This window comes from Salmo salar, chromosome 15, assembly GCF_965601325.2.
Source record: "Salmo salar chromosome 15, fSalSal1, whole genome shotgun sequence".
Classification (NCBI taxonomy): Eukaryota; Metazoa; Chordata; class Actinopteri; order Salmoniformes; family Salmonidae; genus Salmo; species Salmo salar.
Window position 1 is genome coordinate 2,199,137 of NC_138305.1, and position 15,864 is coordinate 2,215,000.

Genomic DNA, 15,864 nt, shown 5'->3' on the forward strand with positions numbered 1-15,864 from the left:
ACTACAATATTTTTCTCTTTGTACATCATTTGCTATCTCCACTGTTAGATTCTTCTGTTACTTTGCATCTCTCTTTGCATGTAGGCTACATAACCATGGCCTAGTTCAGTACATCAGTTGTAAATCCAGAGAGTGAACTAAAGACCTGTATATTTTTTCTTCCTAAAATGAGTTGGGTATGTCTTGTATGCAGGATTGACAGACCAAGGTAAAAAAAATCAAGTCTCGACATGGGGATAAGAAACATGCATGCAGTATTTATTTAGCAACCACATTAAATAAGACTACAAAGGTACTTCACTTATACAAAATACTAGATTCCATTCACATACAAAATAACAATAATTTACTGTATAAATTAAAATGTCACTATTTAATTTACAATTTTCATTAAAACAATGTTTAGTATTCCCCGCCAAAACCAAATTTTGCCCCATATCACATAGTAAACCCTGTTCATGAGACGAGAAGTCCTATGTACTCATGTAGGGTTTAAAAATTCTGGGAACTTTCCCTAAATCCCAAGGTTTTCCAGAAATCATGGTTGGAGGGTTCCGGATCATGGTTGGAGGGTTCCGGATTTCGTGCTTATAACCAACCCCCTGATTCAGGGAATCTTCCAACCAGGATTTGTGGAAAAGTTGGGAATTTTGCAACCCTACTACGGTGTAACATTTAGATGAACAACAGCTAATAAGAAGAGACAACTTCCCTTATTATAAGGTACTGTAGAATTGTCCAGTTGACTGGAGGACATGGGAGAGAATGGAGTTGGTATTTTTCACCAGGCTATCCAAACAGATATGGCCTTGTTAGATTTAAACTGTCAGATTAGATTATTTTCTATGTTTAACAAGGACTCCTCTCTCTCACACACACACACACACACACACACACACACACACACACACACACACACACACACACACACACACACACACACACACACACACACAGTCTCCCTTACCCTCTCTTCCGCTCTCTTTCTACCTCTCAGCATGAACTGCTCTGAACAGCACAGACCCAGGGGCACGTGCTCTTTCTTGTCTTGCTATAATTAACATGAGTTACTGATGAGCAGACATCCAAAGTAAAACATGAGGTCACCCAGCAGACAAACATCAGAAGGGAAAATGAGGAACGTTCCCTGTATTGTGAGGCGAGGCCCCCTTATTAAGTCACAGGCACACCTAGGCTACTGTAAATCTTATCCCTCATTCCAATGTGTCAATGACTCCATCCCAAACGACACCCTATTGCGCTATAGAGGGAATAGGGTCCCTTTGGGACACAGCCATTACAATTTTGCATATAAACTGTAACCCTTTTGTTGCAGCAGGTGCTCTAAATGTAATGTTTGCCATTTGGTTTCCAGAACAACAGAACTGTGTAAAGTTTCAAACGGTTTTGGTTTCCAGAACAACAGAACTGTGTATTAGGTAGTTGTTGGGGAATTGGTAGATTACTTGTTAGATACTGCTGCACTGTTGGAACTAGAAGCACAAGCATTTCGCTACACTCGCATTAACATCTGCTAACCATGTGTATGTGACAAATAACATTTGATTTGATTTGTGTAACGTTTCAAATGGTTTTGTTTTCCAGAACAACAGAACTGTGTAAAGTTTCAAATGATTTTGGTTTCCAGAACAGATAAGAACCAAACTGGATGAAATACTATTTATCTATCATTGTACACCTAGAGGCAGATGGAAGCGCATGAACGTTTTGGACCAGATGAATCAGCTCTGGCTGTGTTTCTGATTGGTGGGAAAGAGAAACTGAAAAGTGCTTGACCAATAGAAATAGAATCCTAACATTATTATACATATAAAACCTGATATGTATAAACATATATCTCATATTGGTATGGTTTAACATATCTTTATGGAATTACAAATTGCTGTATGCCAGAGGCACATTAATGCATTGTGATCTTTCACGTGTCCTCAAAGGTTACAGAAACACAGTGAACTGAACCAGTGTCATTAACCTGCTGTCTGCTAACACAGCGGACTACCGATGAGGGCTTTTATTCATTCACCCCATATTATTTGTGGTTTAGCTGAGAGTTGAGTGAGGTTGTTTGGGTCTGCAGAGCCCTCTGAATGTGGGAATCTGAAGCTGCTGAATATTGGGGGGAAAACCCTCCAGCCTCCCAGCTAAGTTGCAGTTCATGAGTAAGTACACTAACGACTGATGGATTTCACCATCGCTTTGAAAGAGCAGGACATATGTCACATTGAATTACACAATATACAACAGTCCCGTGTGGCTCAGTTGGTAGAGCATGGTGTTTGCAACGCCAGGGTTGTGGGTCCGATTCCCACGGGGGACCAGTAAGAAAAAAATGTATGAAATGTATGCATTCACTACTGTAAGTCGCTCTGGATAAGAGCGTCTGCTAAATGACTAAAATGTAAATGTAAATGATTTACCCCCTCCTTGTAATCAAGTGGCAACGTAAAGAGAACAATATGTTCAGTAATGTCCGAGAGGACACAAGACCACATAGAAAAGAAAACTGGGGAAAAAATTAAGTCTCACCCATTCTACTGTAATTCTCATTGACATAGTCTGTTATAGTATGTCATAGGGTGACGTAGTCTGTTATAGGGTGGACAAGGATCCCAACTAATAGACTCAGAAACACAGGGAGGAGGGGAAGAGGAAGGAAGTGGAGAGCAAGTGGAGAGGGGAGGGGAGGGAGTGCAAAGGTGAGGGAGAGGGAGTGAGAGAGAGAAGCCTACAGTAGAAGATACTTAAGGCTTAAACACAGTGTGTGTTCCTAATGTCACCCTACTCCCTATATAATATACTGCTCAAAAAAATAAAGGGAACACTTAAACAACACATCCTAGATCTGAATGAAAGAAATAATCTTATTAAATACTTTTTTCTTTACATAGTTGAATGTGCTGACAACAAAATCACACAAAAATAATCAATGGAAATCCAATTTATCAACCCATGGAGGTCTGGATTTGGAGTCACACTCAAAATTAAAGTGGAAAACCACACTACAGGCTGATCCAACTTTGATGTAATGTCCTTAAAACAAGTCAAAATGAGGCTCAGTAGTGTGTGTGGCCTCCACGTGCCTGTATGACCTCCCTACAACGCCTGGGCATGCTCCTGATGAGGTGGCGGATGGTCTCCTGGGGGTTCTCCTCCCAGACCTGGACTAAAGCATCCGCCAACTCCTGGACAGTCTGTGGTGCAACGTGGCATTGGTGGATGGAGCGAGACATGTGCCAGATGTGCTCAATTGGATTCAGGTCTGGGGAATGGGCGGGCCAGTCCATAGCATCAATGCCTTCCTCTTGCAGGAACTGCTGACACACTCCAGCCACATGAGGTCTAGCATTGTCTTGCATTAGGAGGAACCCAGGGCCAACCGCACCAGCATATGGTCTCACAAGGGGTCTGAGGATCTGATCTCGGTACCTAATGGCAGTCAGGCTACCTCTGGCGAGCACATGGAGGGCTGTGCGGCCCCCCAAAGAAATGCCACCCCACACCATGACTGACCCACCGCCAAACCGGTCATGCTGGAAGATGTTGCAGGCAGCAGAACGTTTTCCACGGCGTCTCCAGACTCTGTCACGTCTGTCACGTGCTCAGTGTGAACCTGCTTTCATCTGTTGAAGAGCACAGGGCGCCAGTGGCGAATTTGCCAATCTTGGTGTTCTCTGGCAAATGCCAAACGTCCTTCACGGTGTTGGGCTGTAAGCACAACCCCCACCTGTGGACGTCGGGCCCTCATACCACCCTCATAGAGTCTGTTTCTGACCGTTTGAGGCCTGCTGGAGGTCATTTTGCAGGGCTCTGGCAGTGCTCCTCCTGCTCCTCCTTGCACAAAGGCGGAGGTAGCGGTCCTGCTGCTGGGTTGTTGCCCTCCTACGGCCTCCTCCACATCTCCTGATGTACTGGCCTGTCTCCTGGTAGCGCCTCCATGCTCTGGACACTACGCTGACAGACACAGCAAACCTTCTTGCCACAGCTCGCATTGATGTGCCATCCTGGATGAGCTGCACTACCTGAGCCACTTGTGTGGGTTGTAGACTCCGTCTCATGCTACCACTAGAGTGAAAGCAACGCCAGCATTCAAAAGTGACCAAAACATCAGCCAGGAAGCATAGGAACTGAGAAGTGCTCTGTGGTCCCCACCTGCAGAACCACTCCTTTATTGGGGGTGTCTTGCTAATTTCCTATAATTTCCACCTGTTGTCTATTCCATTTGCACAACAGCATGTGAAATTTATTGTCCATCAGTGTTGCTTCCTAAGTGGAAAGTTTGATTTCACAGAAGTGTGATTGACTTGGAGTTACATTGTGTTGTTTAAGTGTTCCCTTTATTTTTTTGAGCAGTGTACATTACGTCTGACCAGAACCCTATGGGCTATTTGGGACATAGCCAGTCAAACCAGATCAGAACCAACAGCTGAGTGGACGAGAGAGAGCATTTTAAAGGTCAAAATCATGCTTTTCATAAAATTCGATGATAATTGGATGACCCCCCACCCCCCCGATGTCAAACACTTGGATTAAGGAGGTGGAATTATTAAGGGTATAGGTTGACATCTCCCTAACTCTGTCATTTTAATACACCAATGGTAACATGATATTCTATTACCTAATTTAAATGAGTACCACCTTGTAACCAACATCGGAGAAGGTGTGTTTGGAGGGGCGTTGTTTATATAGCTAGATAGCTACTCTACTGTTGCCAATATTTGACTGTAGGGTGTCAGCCAATATAAATAAAAGTCTACCTTATTCATCTATGGCAAAGATACTTATGTCTCCTCTTTCATCTATGGCTGGTGTTAGCTACTTAATGGCTAGCTAGGTTTTCAGCCAGCATGGAACGCTCAAAACTCTGATGTAGTTGTCATGTCAACACATCCGTCAGTTCTGCTGTGGATCGCATCACAAGAGACATGCCAAACGAGAGATGTGCAAAAAATTAACATCATTTATGCAATGTCAATGTTGTTTTGTGTATATCCAAATTAGCTTGAGATGATTTTACTGCAACACTGCATTTAAGTTTCTTGACATAGGCGTTTCAAACTTCCTCATAGTTAGCCATCCGCAAGCGTTTCAAATCCCCCACAAATATTATGGGTGATATTAATATTTAATCACTCAAAAGGCTATTTTACATGGGAATCAGAATGACCATTCGGGACCTGAAAACGGCACCCTCCTCTCCTCTACCTTTCTCCTCCTTCTGTTTCCTTCCTACTTCCCTCTCCCCCTCCGTCCACCCCAAGTCATGGGAGAGACATCTGACATGGTTTCCTCCAGAGGCAGTGTGGCAGAGAGAGAGAGTGAGGAAGTGTTTTTTTCTCTGTATGCATGTCTTTTTTTTAGATTTGGTTATTCAGTCTAGGCATTATGCAGCAGTGGCACAGGCTTTCTTTCTTTATGACTTACTCATGCTATCTATTCTCCTCGCTCCAGATAGAACAGGTAAGTCACCTCTCTTCTCTCTCTCTATATCAAACACTGGCCTACATAACACACCATAGCTACAGGTAACTCATTGCTATCTGAGAGGAAATGGGATCCCTTTCAGGCTTAGCTGGCTGTTGTGGTTCAATAATTGCCGATTGTCCATAGTGGTATTAATTGTACTTACATGACTGAGTTAGAGTTACATGTACCGTAATATGAAGAGGTTGGTGTCCTCGTCCCTTGATAACGATCAGGATTCAACACCCTTTTTCTATGTGAGACACCAGTTACAGTCATTGACAGGGAATATGCATGGCTCCCTTTGTTGTTCGCAGATTATTAAATGAGGAGAGATGCGTAGTCTGCCATTTTGTGCCCCACTTGGAAACTGTTACAATGGGAGACCTGCATTCTGGAGGAGTCCCGTGGAAACTGGAATCTGATTTGGCCCCAGCCAACCCCTGTCTTTAGAGGAGGACTTCAATAATCTATCAGACATCCACGTAGAGACAATGGAAGTAGAACCCCAAGAATATGAGTGCCCTGCAGTAAAATGTCCACCTTGAGCTGTTTGTACATCTACTCTCCTCTCCTGCCTTGTACACAGCAGACACAGACAGCCCTGTCTGGACCATTTTGGTAGTAGTCTCTCAGTGAGTCAGTGAATCAGTCATTAGTTAGCATGTTAACTTTGTAGCTCAGTGCCCCATGGAGTCTCATTGGTTTGGGGCGGCCAGCTCTGTTGCTAGCTCTGGTACGGTAGGCCCTGGTACAGGGTTCAGTAGTGATGGCGGTAGTAGACCAGACTGCAGTTCCCTAGTTGCCCACCAGAGGGCTGAGGTCTCCATGGTGGTTCTTTAGCTTTTTCTTGAAAAGAGAGATGGTGGAGGGCTGGTAAAGGATGATCCAGGGCTCAGACCCAGAACTCTGACCGCTGCAGCTCTCTGAACCACTGATGGTCGGGATGTTGGGAGATCTGGAAGAGAGGGGGAGAGAGGGGGGAGAGGAGGAGAGAGGAGGGGAGAGGAAAAAGGTAATGGGAGGGAAGGAGGGCGAAGGAGAGAAAGAGGGACACAGAGAGACACAGAGGCATCGCACAGAGAATAGTAACATTAGGTTATAAATTCCATTAGCTTGTGGCTCTTACAACCTTCAAAAGACATCACTTGGCATCAACTATACTTCAGTTACACTCTGAGGCTTTAGTACAATACAACTTGACAACTTTATTGTTCATAAGTTACAGTGAACAACAGGAAATGTAATACTTACTTGACTGTGACGTGAAGCAGTAGTTTGGTCACCATGACAATGACTGTCAGAGTCAGGAGAGCAGCCAGAGTGTAGATGGTCCACTCTGACAACACACAAACATAGAATTTACCTCAGAGACTTGAGGAATACATACCAGTTAGCACTTCTAGAGAATCCGGAGGCATTTTATAGACCCTCAGATCAGAAAGATATAAAACAAAAAAAGTCTGGCAGATCTAGACCATATGAGTTTGTACAGTACTATCATGCTTGTTCTGCCAGCACACATGTTATCCCAAAGACCTTTATCAGAACATATTCTGACGGCAAAATATTAGTACACACGTTATTACATCAGCGTTATATATCCGACAATATCTGGCCCAGGTCTCACACCTTCATTACACATGATGTACATGGTGAACAATAACTTGTTTAAATGCATCCATGCACATGTCATGAAAACATAGTGAGACCACGTAGCTATAACAAGGAACCCTATAGGAGAAAGCCTTCTGTTAAATCTAAAAGGATTTAGTAGGTATTACCTATGCCCTTTGTTAATGTACATCCCTGTGACAGAAGCCTCCTTTGTAGAAATAGTACAAACCCCTGAGTGGAAATAGTACAAACCCCTGAATGGAAATAGTACAAACCCCTGAGTGGAAATAGTACAAAACCCTGAGTGGAAATAGTACAAACCCCTGAGTGGAAATAGTACAAACCCCTGAGTGGAAATAGTACAACCCCCTGAGTGGAAATAGTACAACCCCCTGAGTGGAAATAGTACAAACCCCTGAGTGGAAATGGTACAAATCCCTGAGTGGAAATAGTACAAACCCCTATCAGAGAGAAAGGTATGGTGAGAGAGAGAGAGAGACGGAGGGAAGGCTGAAGAGAGATGATGATGTCTACATACTAGAGGTGTATCCGTTGGTACCGTTGGGTCCGACCCACTGACCTGGCATGTTGTGGTCCGGTTTACCAGGACTGGATGTTATCACGTAGAGGATCTGTGAGGAGCGACCGTTAGTCTTCTCCGTTACTCCTCCCAGCTGAGGCTCCACCGTACTGGTGTCCTCTTCCTCCTCCTCCTCTTCCTCATACATAGGCCTGGTGTCCAGGCCTCTCAGAGCTGAAACAACAACAATAACAACAACACACATCAGAATGTTTCCATGTGTCTACCTGTGGCTGCTACTGCATTTGTCCCCAAACCAGGAACACTTGGTTTTCTTCATGTCATAAAAATACTAAAAGTCAAGACATGGATGTCTAAATCAGGAAAATGTTGAGTCCTTATGAGATGACGAAACATCCTGGAAGATAATCTCATTCCTTATCTCTACCATGACTGGTGACCTGACTGAATCTTTACCAGAAGTAAACCAAATACTACAGTTTGAGTTGTCTCCACACAACAGAATGCTGCGCTGCCGCTGCTTCGTTCCTCAGACGTCATCTAAGAGCGTTTATCTTCCTCAACTGAGGGGGAAATTACCATAGCACCACTCAGCACCCTATGGATGTAGTAACATACTGTTTGGAATTTACATCCATCCACCTTAGCCTCAAGTGGAGTCTCTCAAGGGGAGTCTCTCTTTCTCTCTCTCTGTTTCTCTCTCAGTGTAGCTCTCTCTCTCTTTCTCTGTAGCTCTCTCTATCTCTCTTTCAATTCAATTCAAGGGGCTTTATTGGCATGGGAAACATATGTTTACATTACAAAAGTAAGTGAAATGGACAAATAAAAGTGAAGTAAACAATAAAAAGTGAACAGTAAACATTACACTCACACAAGTTCCAAAATAATAAATCTTGGGTCAGTTACAGTGGTCAGGTATTCTGCCACTGTGTACTCTCTGTGTACTCTCTGTGTACTCTCTGTGTACTCTCTGTTTAGGGCCAAATAGCATTCTTTTTGGATAATTCTTTCCAATATGTCAAGTAATGATCTTTTGGTTTTCTCATGATTTGGTTGGGTCTAATTGTGTTGCTGTCCTGGGGCTCTGTGGGGTGTGTTTGTGTTTATGAACAGAGCCCCAGGACCAGCCTGCTTAGGGGAATCTTCTCCAGGTTGATCTCTCTGTAGGTGATGGCTTTGCTATGGAAGGTTTGGGATTCGCTTCCTTTTAGGTGGTTGTAGAATTTAACCTCTCTGGGCTAGGCGGGACGAATTCGTCCCACCTACGCAACAGCCAGTGTAATCCAGTGGCGCGATTTTCAAATACCTTAAAAATCCTATTACTTCAATTTCTCAAACATATGACTACTTTACAGCTATTTAAAGACAAGACTCTCGTTAATCTAACCACACTGTCCGATTTCAAAAAGGCTTTACAACGAAAGCAAAACATTAGATTATGTCAGCAGAGTACCCAGCCAGAAATAATCAGACACCCATTTTTCAAGCTAGCATATAATGTCACAAAAACCCAGAAGACAGCTAAATGCAGCACTAACCTTTGATGATCTTCATCAGATGACAACCCTAGGACATTATGTTATACAATACATGCATGTTTTGTTCAATCAAGTTCATATTTATATCAAAAAACAGCTTTTTACATTGGCATGTGACGTTGAGAACTAGCATACCCCCCGCAAACTTCCGGGGAATTTACTAACAATTTACTAAATTACTCACGATAAACGTTCACAAAAAGCAGAACAATTATTTTAAGAATTATAGATACAGAACTCCTCTATGCACTCGATATGTCCGATTTTAAAATAGCTTTTTGGTGAAAGCACATTTTGCAATATTCTAAGTACATAGCCCAGCCATCACGGGCTAGCTATTTAGACACCCGGCAAGTTTAGCCTTCACCAAAATCAGATTTACTATAACAAAAATGTTATTACCTTTGTTGTCTTCGTCAGAATGCACTCCCAGGACTGCTACTTCAATAACAAATGTTGGTTTGGTCCCAAATAATCCATCGTTATATCCAAATAGCGGCGTTTTGTTTGTGCGTTCCAGACACTATCCGAAATGGTAAATCAGGGTTATGAGCATGGTGCAATTCGTGACAAAAAAATTATAAATATTCCATTACCGTACTTCGAAGCATGTCAACCGCCGTTTAAAATCAATTTTTATGCAATTTATCTCGTAAAAAAGCGATAATATTCCGACCGGGAATCTCCTTTTCGGTAAATAGAGGAAAAAACAGAAAGACGGGGGCGGCCAGTGCACGCGCTTAAGCCCACTGTCCCTTGATCGGCCACTTGAGAAAGGCGATAATGTGTTTCAGCCTGGGGCTGGAATGACGACATTCAGGTTTTTCCGGGCTCTGAGAGCCTATTGGAGCCGTGGGAAGTGTCACGTTACCGCAGAGATCCTAAGTTTTGGAAAGAGATGTCAAAGAAAGACAATAAATGGTCAGACAGGCCACTTCCTGTAAAGGAATCTCTCAGGTTTTGACCTGCCATTTGAGTTCTGTTATACTCACAGACACCATTCAAACAGTTTTAGAAAGTTTGGAGTGTTTTCTATCCAAAGCCAATAATTATATGCATATTCTAGTTACTGGGCAGGAGTAGTAACCAGATTAAATCGGGTACGTTTTTTTATCCAGCCGTGTCAATACTGCCCCCTAGCCCTAACAGGATCTCTCTCTCTCTCTCTCTCTCTCTCTCTCTCTCTCTCTCTCTCTCTCTCTCTCTCTCTCTCTCTCTCTCTCTCTCTCTCTCTCTCTCTCTCTCTCTCTCTCTCTCTCTCTCTCTCTCTCTCTCTCCTCTCTCTCTCTCTCTCTCTCTCCTCTCTCTCTGTCTATCTGTTTCTCTCTCTGTATCTGTATCTCTCTCCGTATCTGTATCTCTGTATCTCTCTCTGTATATCTGTATCTCTGTATCTCTCTCTGTATATCTCTGTATCTCTCTCTCTGTATCTCTCTCTGTATATCTCTGTATCTCTCTCTCTGTATCTCTGTATCTCTCTCTCTGTATCTCTGTATCTCTCTCTCTGTATCTCTCTCTGTATCTCTCTCTGTATCTCTGTATCTCTCTCTCTGTATCTCTCTCTCTCTGTATCTCTCTCTCTCTCTGTATCTCTGTATCTCTCTCTCTGTATCTCTGTATCTCTATCTGTATCTCTCTCTCTCTGTATCTCTATCTGTATCTCTGTATCTCTATCTGTATCTCTGTATCTCTGTATCTCTCTCTCTCTGTATCTGTATATCTCTCTCTCTCTGTATCTGTATCTCTCTCTCTCTCTCTCTCTCTCTGTATCTCTCTCTCTCTCTGTATATCTCTCTCTCTCTGTATATCTCTCTCTCTCTCTGTATCTCTCTCTCTCTCTCTGTATCTCTCTCTCTCTCTCTGTATCTCTCTCTCTCTCTGTATATCTCTCTCTCTGTATCTCTCTCTCTCTCTCTCTGTATATATCTCTCTCTCTTTATATATCTCTCTCTCTGTATATATCTCTCTCTGTATCGCTCTCTCTGTGTATATCTCTCTCTGTGTATATCTCTCTCTCTGTATCAGTATCTCTCTCTCTCTGTATCTCTATCTGTATCTCTGTATCTCTATCTGTATCTCTGTATCTCTGTATCTCTCTCTCTCTGTATCTGTATATATCTCTCTCTCTGTATCTGTATCTCTCTCTCTCTCTCTCTCTCTGTATCTCTCTCTCTCTGTATATCTCTCTCTCTCTCTGTATATATCTCTCTCTCTCTGTATCTCTCTCTCTCTCTCTGTATCTCTCTCTCTCTCTCTGTATCTCTCTCTCTCTCTGTATCTCTCTCTCTCTGTATCTCTCTCTCTCTGTATCTCTCTCTCGCTCTGTATCTCTCTCTCTCTCTCTGTATATATCTCTCTCTCTCTGTATATATCTCTCTCTCTCTGTATATATCTCTCTCTCTCTGTATATATCTCTCTCTCTGTATATATCTCTCTCTCTGTGTATATATCTCTCTCTGTATCTGTATCTCTCTCTCTGTGTATATCTCTCTCTCTGTATCTCTCTCTCTCTGTATCTGTATATCTCTCTCTCTGTATATCTCTCTCTCTGTATATCTCGCTCTCTGTATATCTCTCTCTGTATATCTCTCTCTCTGTATATCTATCTCTCTGTATATCTGTATATCTCTCTCTCTGTATATCTGTATATCTATCTGTATATCTCTCTCTGTATCTCTCTCTCTGTATCTGTATCTCTCTCTCTGTATCTCTCTCTGTATCTGTATCTGTATCTCTCTCTCTGTATCTCTCTCTCTCTCTGTATCTATCTCTCTCTCTGTATCTGTATCTCTCGCTCTCTCTCTCTCTGTATCTCTCTCTCTCTCTCTCTCTCTCTCTCTGTATCTCTCTCTCTGTATCTCTCTCTGTCTGTATATCTGTATCTCTCTCTCTGTATATCTGTATCTCTATCTCTGTATATCTGTATCTCTCTCTCTGTGTATATCTGTATCTCTCTCTCTCTCTCTCTCTCCCTCTCTCTCTGTATCTCTCTCTCTCTCTGTACATCTCTCTCTCTGTATATCTCTCTCTCTGTATATCTGTCTCTCTGTATATCTGTCTCTCTGTATATCTGTTTCTCTGTATATCAATCTCTCTCTCTCTGTATATCTCTCTCTCTGTATATCTCTCTCTCTGTATATCTCTCTCTCTGTATATCTCTCTCTGTGTATCTCTCTCTGTGTATCTCTCTCTCTGTATATCTCTCTCTCTGTATATCTCTCTCTCTGTATATCTCTCTCTCTGTATATCTGTATATCTGTCTCTGTATATCTGTCTCTGTATATCTGAATATCTGTCTCTGTATATCTGAATATCTGTCTCTGTATATCTGAATATCTGTCTCTGTTTCTCTCTCCCTGTATCTGTATATTTCTCTCTCTGTACATCTCTCTCTCTGTATATCTCTCTCTCTGTATATCTGTCTTTCTGTATACCTGTCTCTCTGTATATCTGTTTCTCTTTTTTTTCAATCTCTCTCTCTCTGTATATCTCTCTCTCTCTGTGTATCTCTCTCTGTATATCTCTCTCTGTGTATCTCTCTCTGTGTATCTCTCTCTCTGTATATCTTTCTCTCTGTATATCTCTCTCTCTGTATATCTGTATATCTGTCTCTGTATATCTGTCTCTGTATATCTGAATATCTGTCTCTGTTTCTCTCTCCCTGTATCTGTATCTCTCTCTCTCTGTATCTGTATCTCTCTCTCTGTATCTCTCTCTCTGTATCTGTATCTCTCTCTCTGTATCTCTCTCTCTGTATCTGTATCTCTCTCTCTGTATCTCTCTCTCTCTCTGTATCTCTCTCTCTCTCTCTCTCTCTCTTTATCTCTCTCTCTCTCTCTCTCTCTCTCTCTCTCTCTCTCTCTCTCTCTCTCTCTCTCTCTCTCTGTATCTCTCTCTCTCTCTGTATCTCTATATATATGTATCTCTCTCTCTCTCTCTCTCTCTGTATATCTGTATCTCTTTATATCTGTCTCTCTCTCTGTATATCTCTCTTTCTCTCTCTGTATATCTGTCTCTCTCTCTCTCTGTACATCTCTCTCTCTGTATATCTCTCTCTCTGTATATCTCTCTCTCTGTATATCTGTCTCTCTGTATATCTGTCTCTCTGTATATCTGTCTCTCTGTGTATCTCTCTCTCTGTATCTGTATCTCTCTCTCTGTATATCTCTCTCTCTGTATATCTCTCTCTCTGTATCTCTCTCTCTGTATATCTCTCTCTCTGTATATCTCTCTCTCTGTATATCTCTCTCTCTGTATATCTCTCTCTCTGTATATCTCTCTCTCTGTATATCTGTATATCTGTCTCTGTATATCTGTATATCTGTCTCTGTATATCTTTATATCTGTCTCTGTATATCTGTATATCTTTCTCTGTATATCTGAATATCTGTCTCTGTATATCTGAATATCTGTCTCTGTTTCTCTCTCCCTGTATCTGTATCTCTCTCTCTCTGTATCTGTATCTCTCTCTCTGTATCTCTCTCTCTGTATCTGTATCTCTCTCTCTGTATCTCTCTCTCTCTCTGTATCTCTCTCTCTCTCTCTCTCTCTCTGTATCTCTCTCTCTCTCTGTATCTCTGTATATATGTATCTCTCTCTCTCTCTCTCTCTCTCTCTCTGTATATCTGTCTCTCTGTATATCTGTTTCTCTGTATATCAATCTCTCTCTCTGTATCTCTCTCTCTGTATATCTCTCTCTCTGTATATCTCTCTCTCTGTATATCTCTCTCTGTGTATCTCTCTCTGTGTATCTCTCTCTGTGTATATCTCTCTCTCTGTATATCTCTCTCTCTGTATATCTCTCTCTCTGTATATCTCTCTCTCTGTATATCTGTATATCTGTCTCTGTATATCTGTCTCTGTATATCTGTCTCTGTATATCTGAATATCTGTCTCTGTATATCTGAATATCTGTCTCTGTATATCTGAATATCTGTCTCTGTTTCTCTCTCCCTGTATCTGTATATTTCTCTCTCTGTACATCTCTCTCTCTGTATATCTCTCTCTCTGTATATCTGTCTTTCTGTATATCTGTCTCTCTGTTTATCTGTTTCTCTTTTTTTTCAATCTCTCTCTCTCTGTATCTCTCTCTCTGTATATCTCTCTCTCTCTGTGTATCTCTCTCTGTATATCTCTCTCTGTGTATCTCTCTCTGTGTATCTCTCTCTCTGTATATCTCTCTCTCTGTATATCTCTCTCTGTATATCTCTCTCTCTGTATATCTCTCTCTCTGTATATCTCTCTCTCTGTATATCTGTATATCTGTCTCTGTATATCTGTCTCTGTATATCTGAATATCTGTCTCTGTATATCTGAATATCTGTCTCTGTATATCTGAATATCATTCTCTGTTTCTCTCTCCCTGTATCTGTATCTCTCTCTCTCTGTATCTGTATCTCTCTCTCTGTATCTCTCTCTCTGTATCTGTATCTCTCTCTCTGTATCTCTCTCTCTCTCTGTATCTCTCTCTCTCTCTCTCTCTCTCTGTATCTCTCTCTCTCTCTCTCTCTCTCTCTCTCTCTCTCTGTATCTCTCTCTCTCTCTGTATATCTGTCTCTCTGTATATCTGTCTCTCTGTGTATCTCTCTCTCTGTATCTGTATCTCTCTCTCTGTATATCTCTCTCTCTGTATATCTCTCTCTCTGTATATCTCTCTCTGTGTATCTCTCTCTCTGTATATCTCTCTCTCTGTATATCTCTCTCTCTGTATATCTCTCTCTCTGTATATCTGTATATCTGTCTCTGTATATCTGTCTCTGTATATCTGAATATCTGTCTCTGTATATCTGAATATCTGTCTCTGTATATCTGAATATCTGTCTCTGTTTCTCTCTCCCTGTATCTGTATCTTTCTCTCTCTGTACATCTCTCTCTCTGTATATCTCTCTCTCTGTATATCTGTCTCTCTGTATATCTGTCTCTCTGTATATCTGTTTCTCTGTATATCAATCTCTCTCTCTCTGTATCTCTCTCTCTGTATATCTCTCTCTGTATATCTCTCTCTCTCTGTATATCTCTCTCTGTGTATCTCTCTCTGTGTATCTCTCTCTGTGTATCTCTCTCTGTATATCTCTCTCTCTGTATATCTCTCTCTCTGTATATCTGTATATCTGTCTCTGTATATCTGTCTCTGTATATCTGAATATCTGTCTCTGTATATCTGAATATCTGTCTCTGTATATCTGAATATCTGTCTCTGTATATCTGAATATCATTCTCTGTTTCTCTCTCCCTGTATCTGTATCTCTCTCTCTCTGTATCTGTATCTCTCTCTCTGTATCTCTCTCTCTGTATCTGTATCTCTCTCTCTGTATCTCTCTCTCTCTGTATCTCTCTCTCTCTCTCTGTATCTCTCTCTCTCTCTCTCTCTCTCTCTGTATCTCTCTCTCTCTGTATCTCTCTATATATGTATCTCTCTCTCTCTCTCTCTCTGTATATCTGTATCTCTTTATATCTGTCTCTCTCTCTGTATCTCTCTCTCTCTCTCTCTGTATATCTATCTCTCTCTCTCTCTGTACATCTCTCTCTCTGTATATCTCTCTCTCTGTATCTCTCTCTCTCTGTATATCTGTCTCTCTGTATATCTGTCTCTCTGTATATCTGTCTCTCTGTATATCAATCTCTCTCTCTCTGTATCTCTCTCTCTGTATCTGTATCTCTCTCTCTGTATATCTCTCTCTCTGTGTA

General features: G+C 41.7%; 1 protein-coding gene across 2 annotated transcripts in view; it reads right to left on the reverse strand.

Annotated features, from left to right (window-relative positions):
- Nucleotides 1-237: 237 nt before the first annotated feature.
- The window catches only part of LOC106592780 (kremen protein 1), a 132,284-nt gene continuing 116,657 nt past the window's right edge, over nt 238-15,864 (reverse strand). Inside the window, exons 9-11 of one of the 2 annotated variants that reach the window (XM_045695274.2) lie at nt 7,637-7,852; nt 6,736-6,820; nt 238-6,439 (exon numbers count right to left, since the gene is read on the reverse strand). In XM_045695274.2, coding sequence (XP_045551230.1) covers nt 6,280-6,439; nt 6,736-6,820; nt 7,637-7,852 — 461 coding nt within the window. In that variant the 3' untranslated portion in view covers nt 238-6,279. The remainder of the gene's footprint in view (nt 6,440-6,735; nt 6,821-7,636; nt 7,853-15,864) is intronic. The other variant, XM_045695275.2, reaches the window with a different exon arrangement.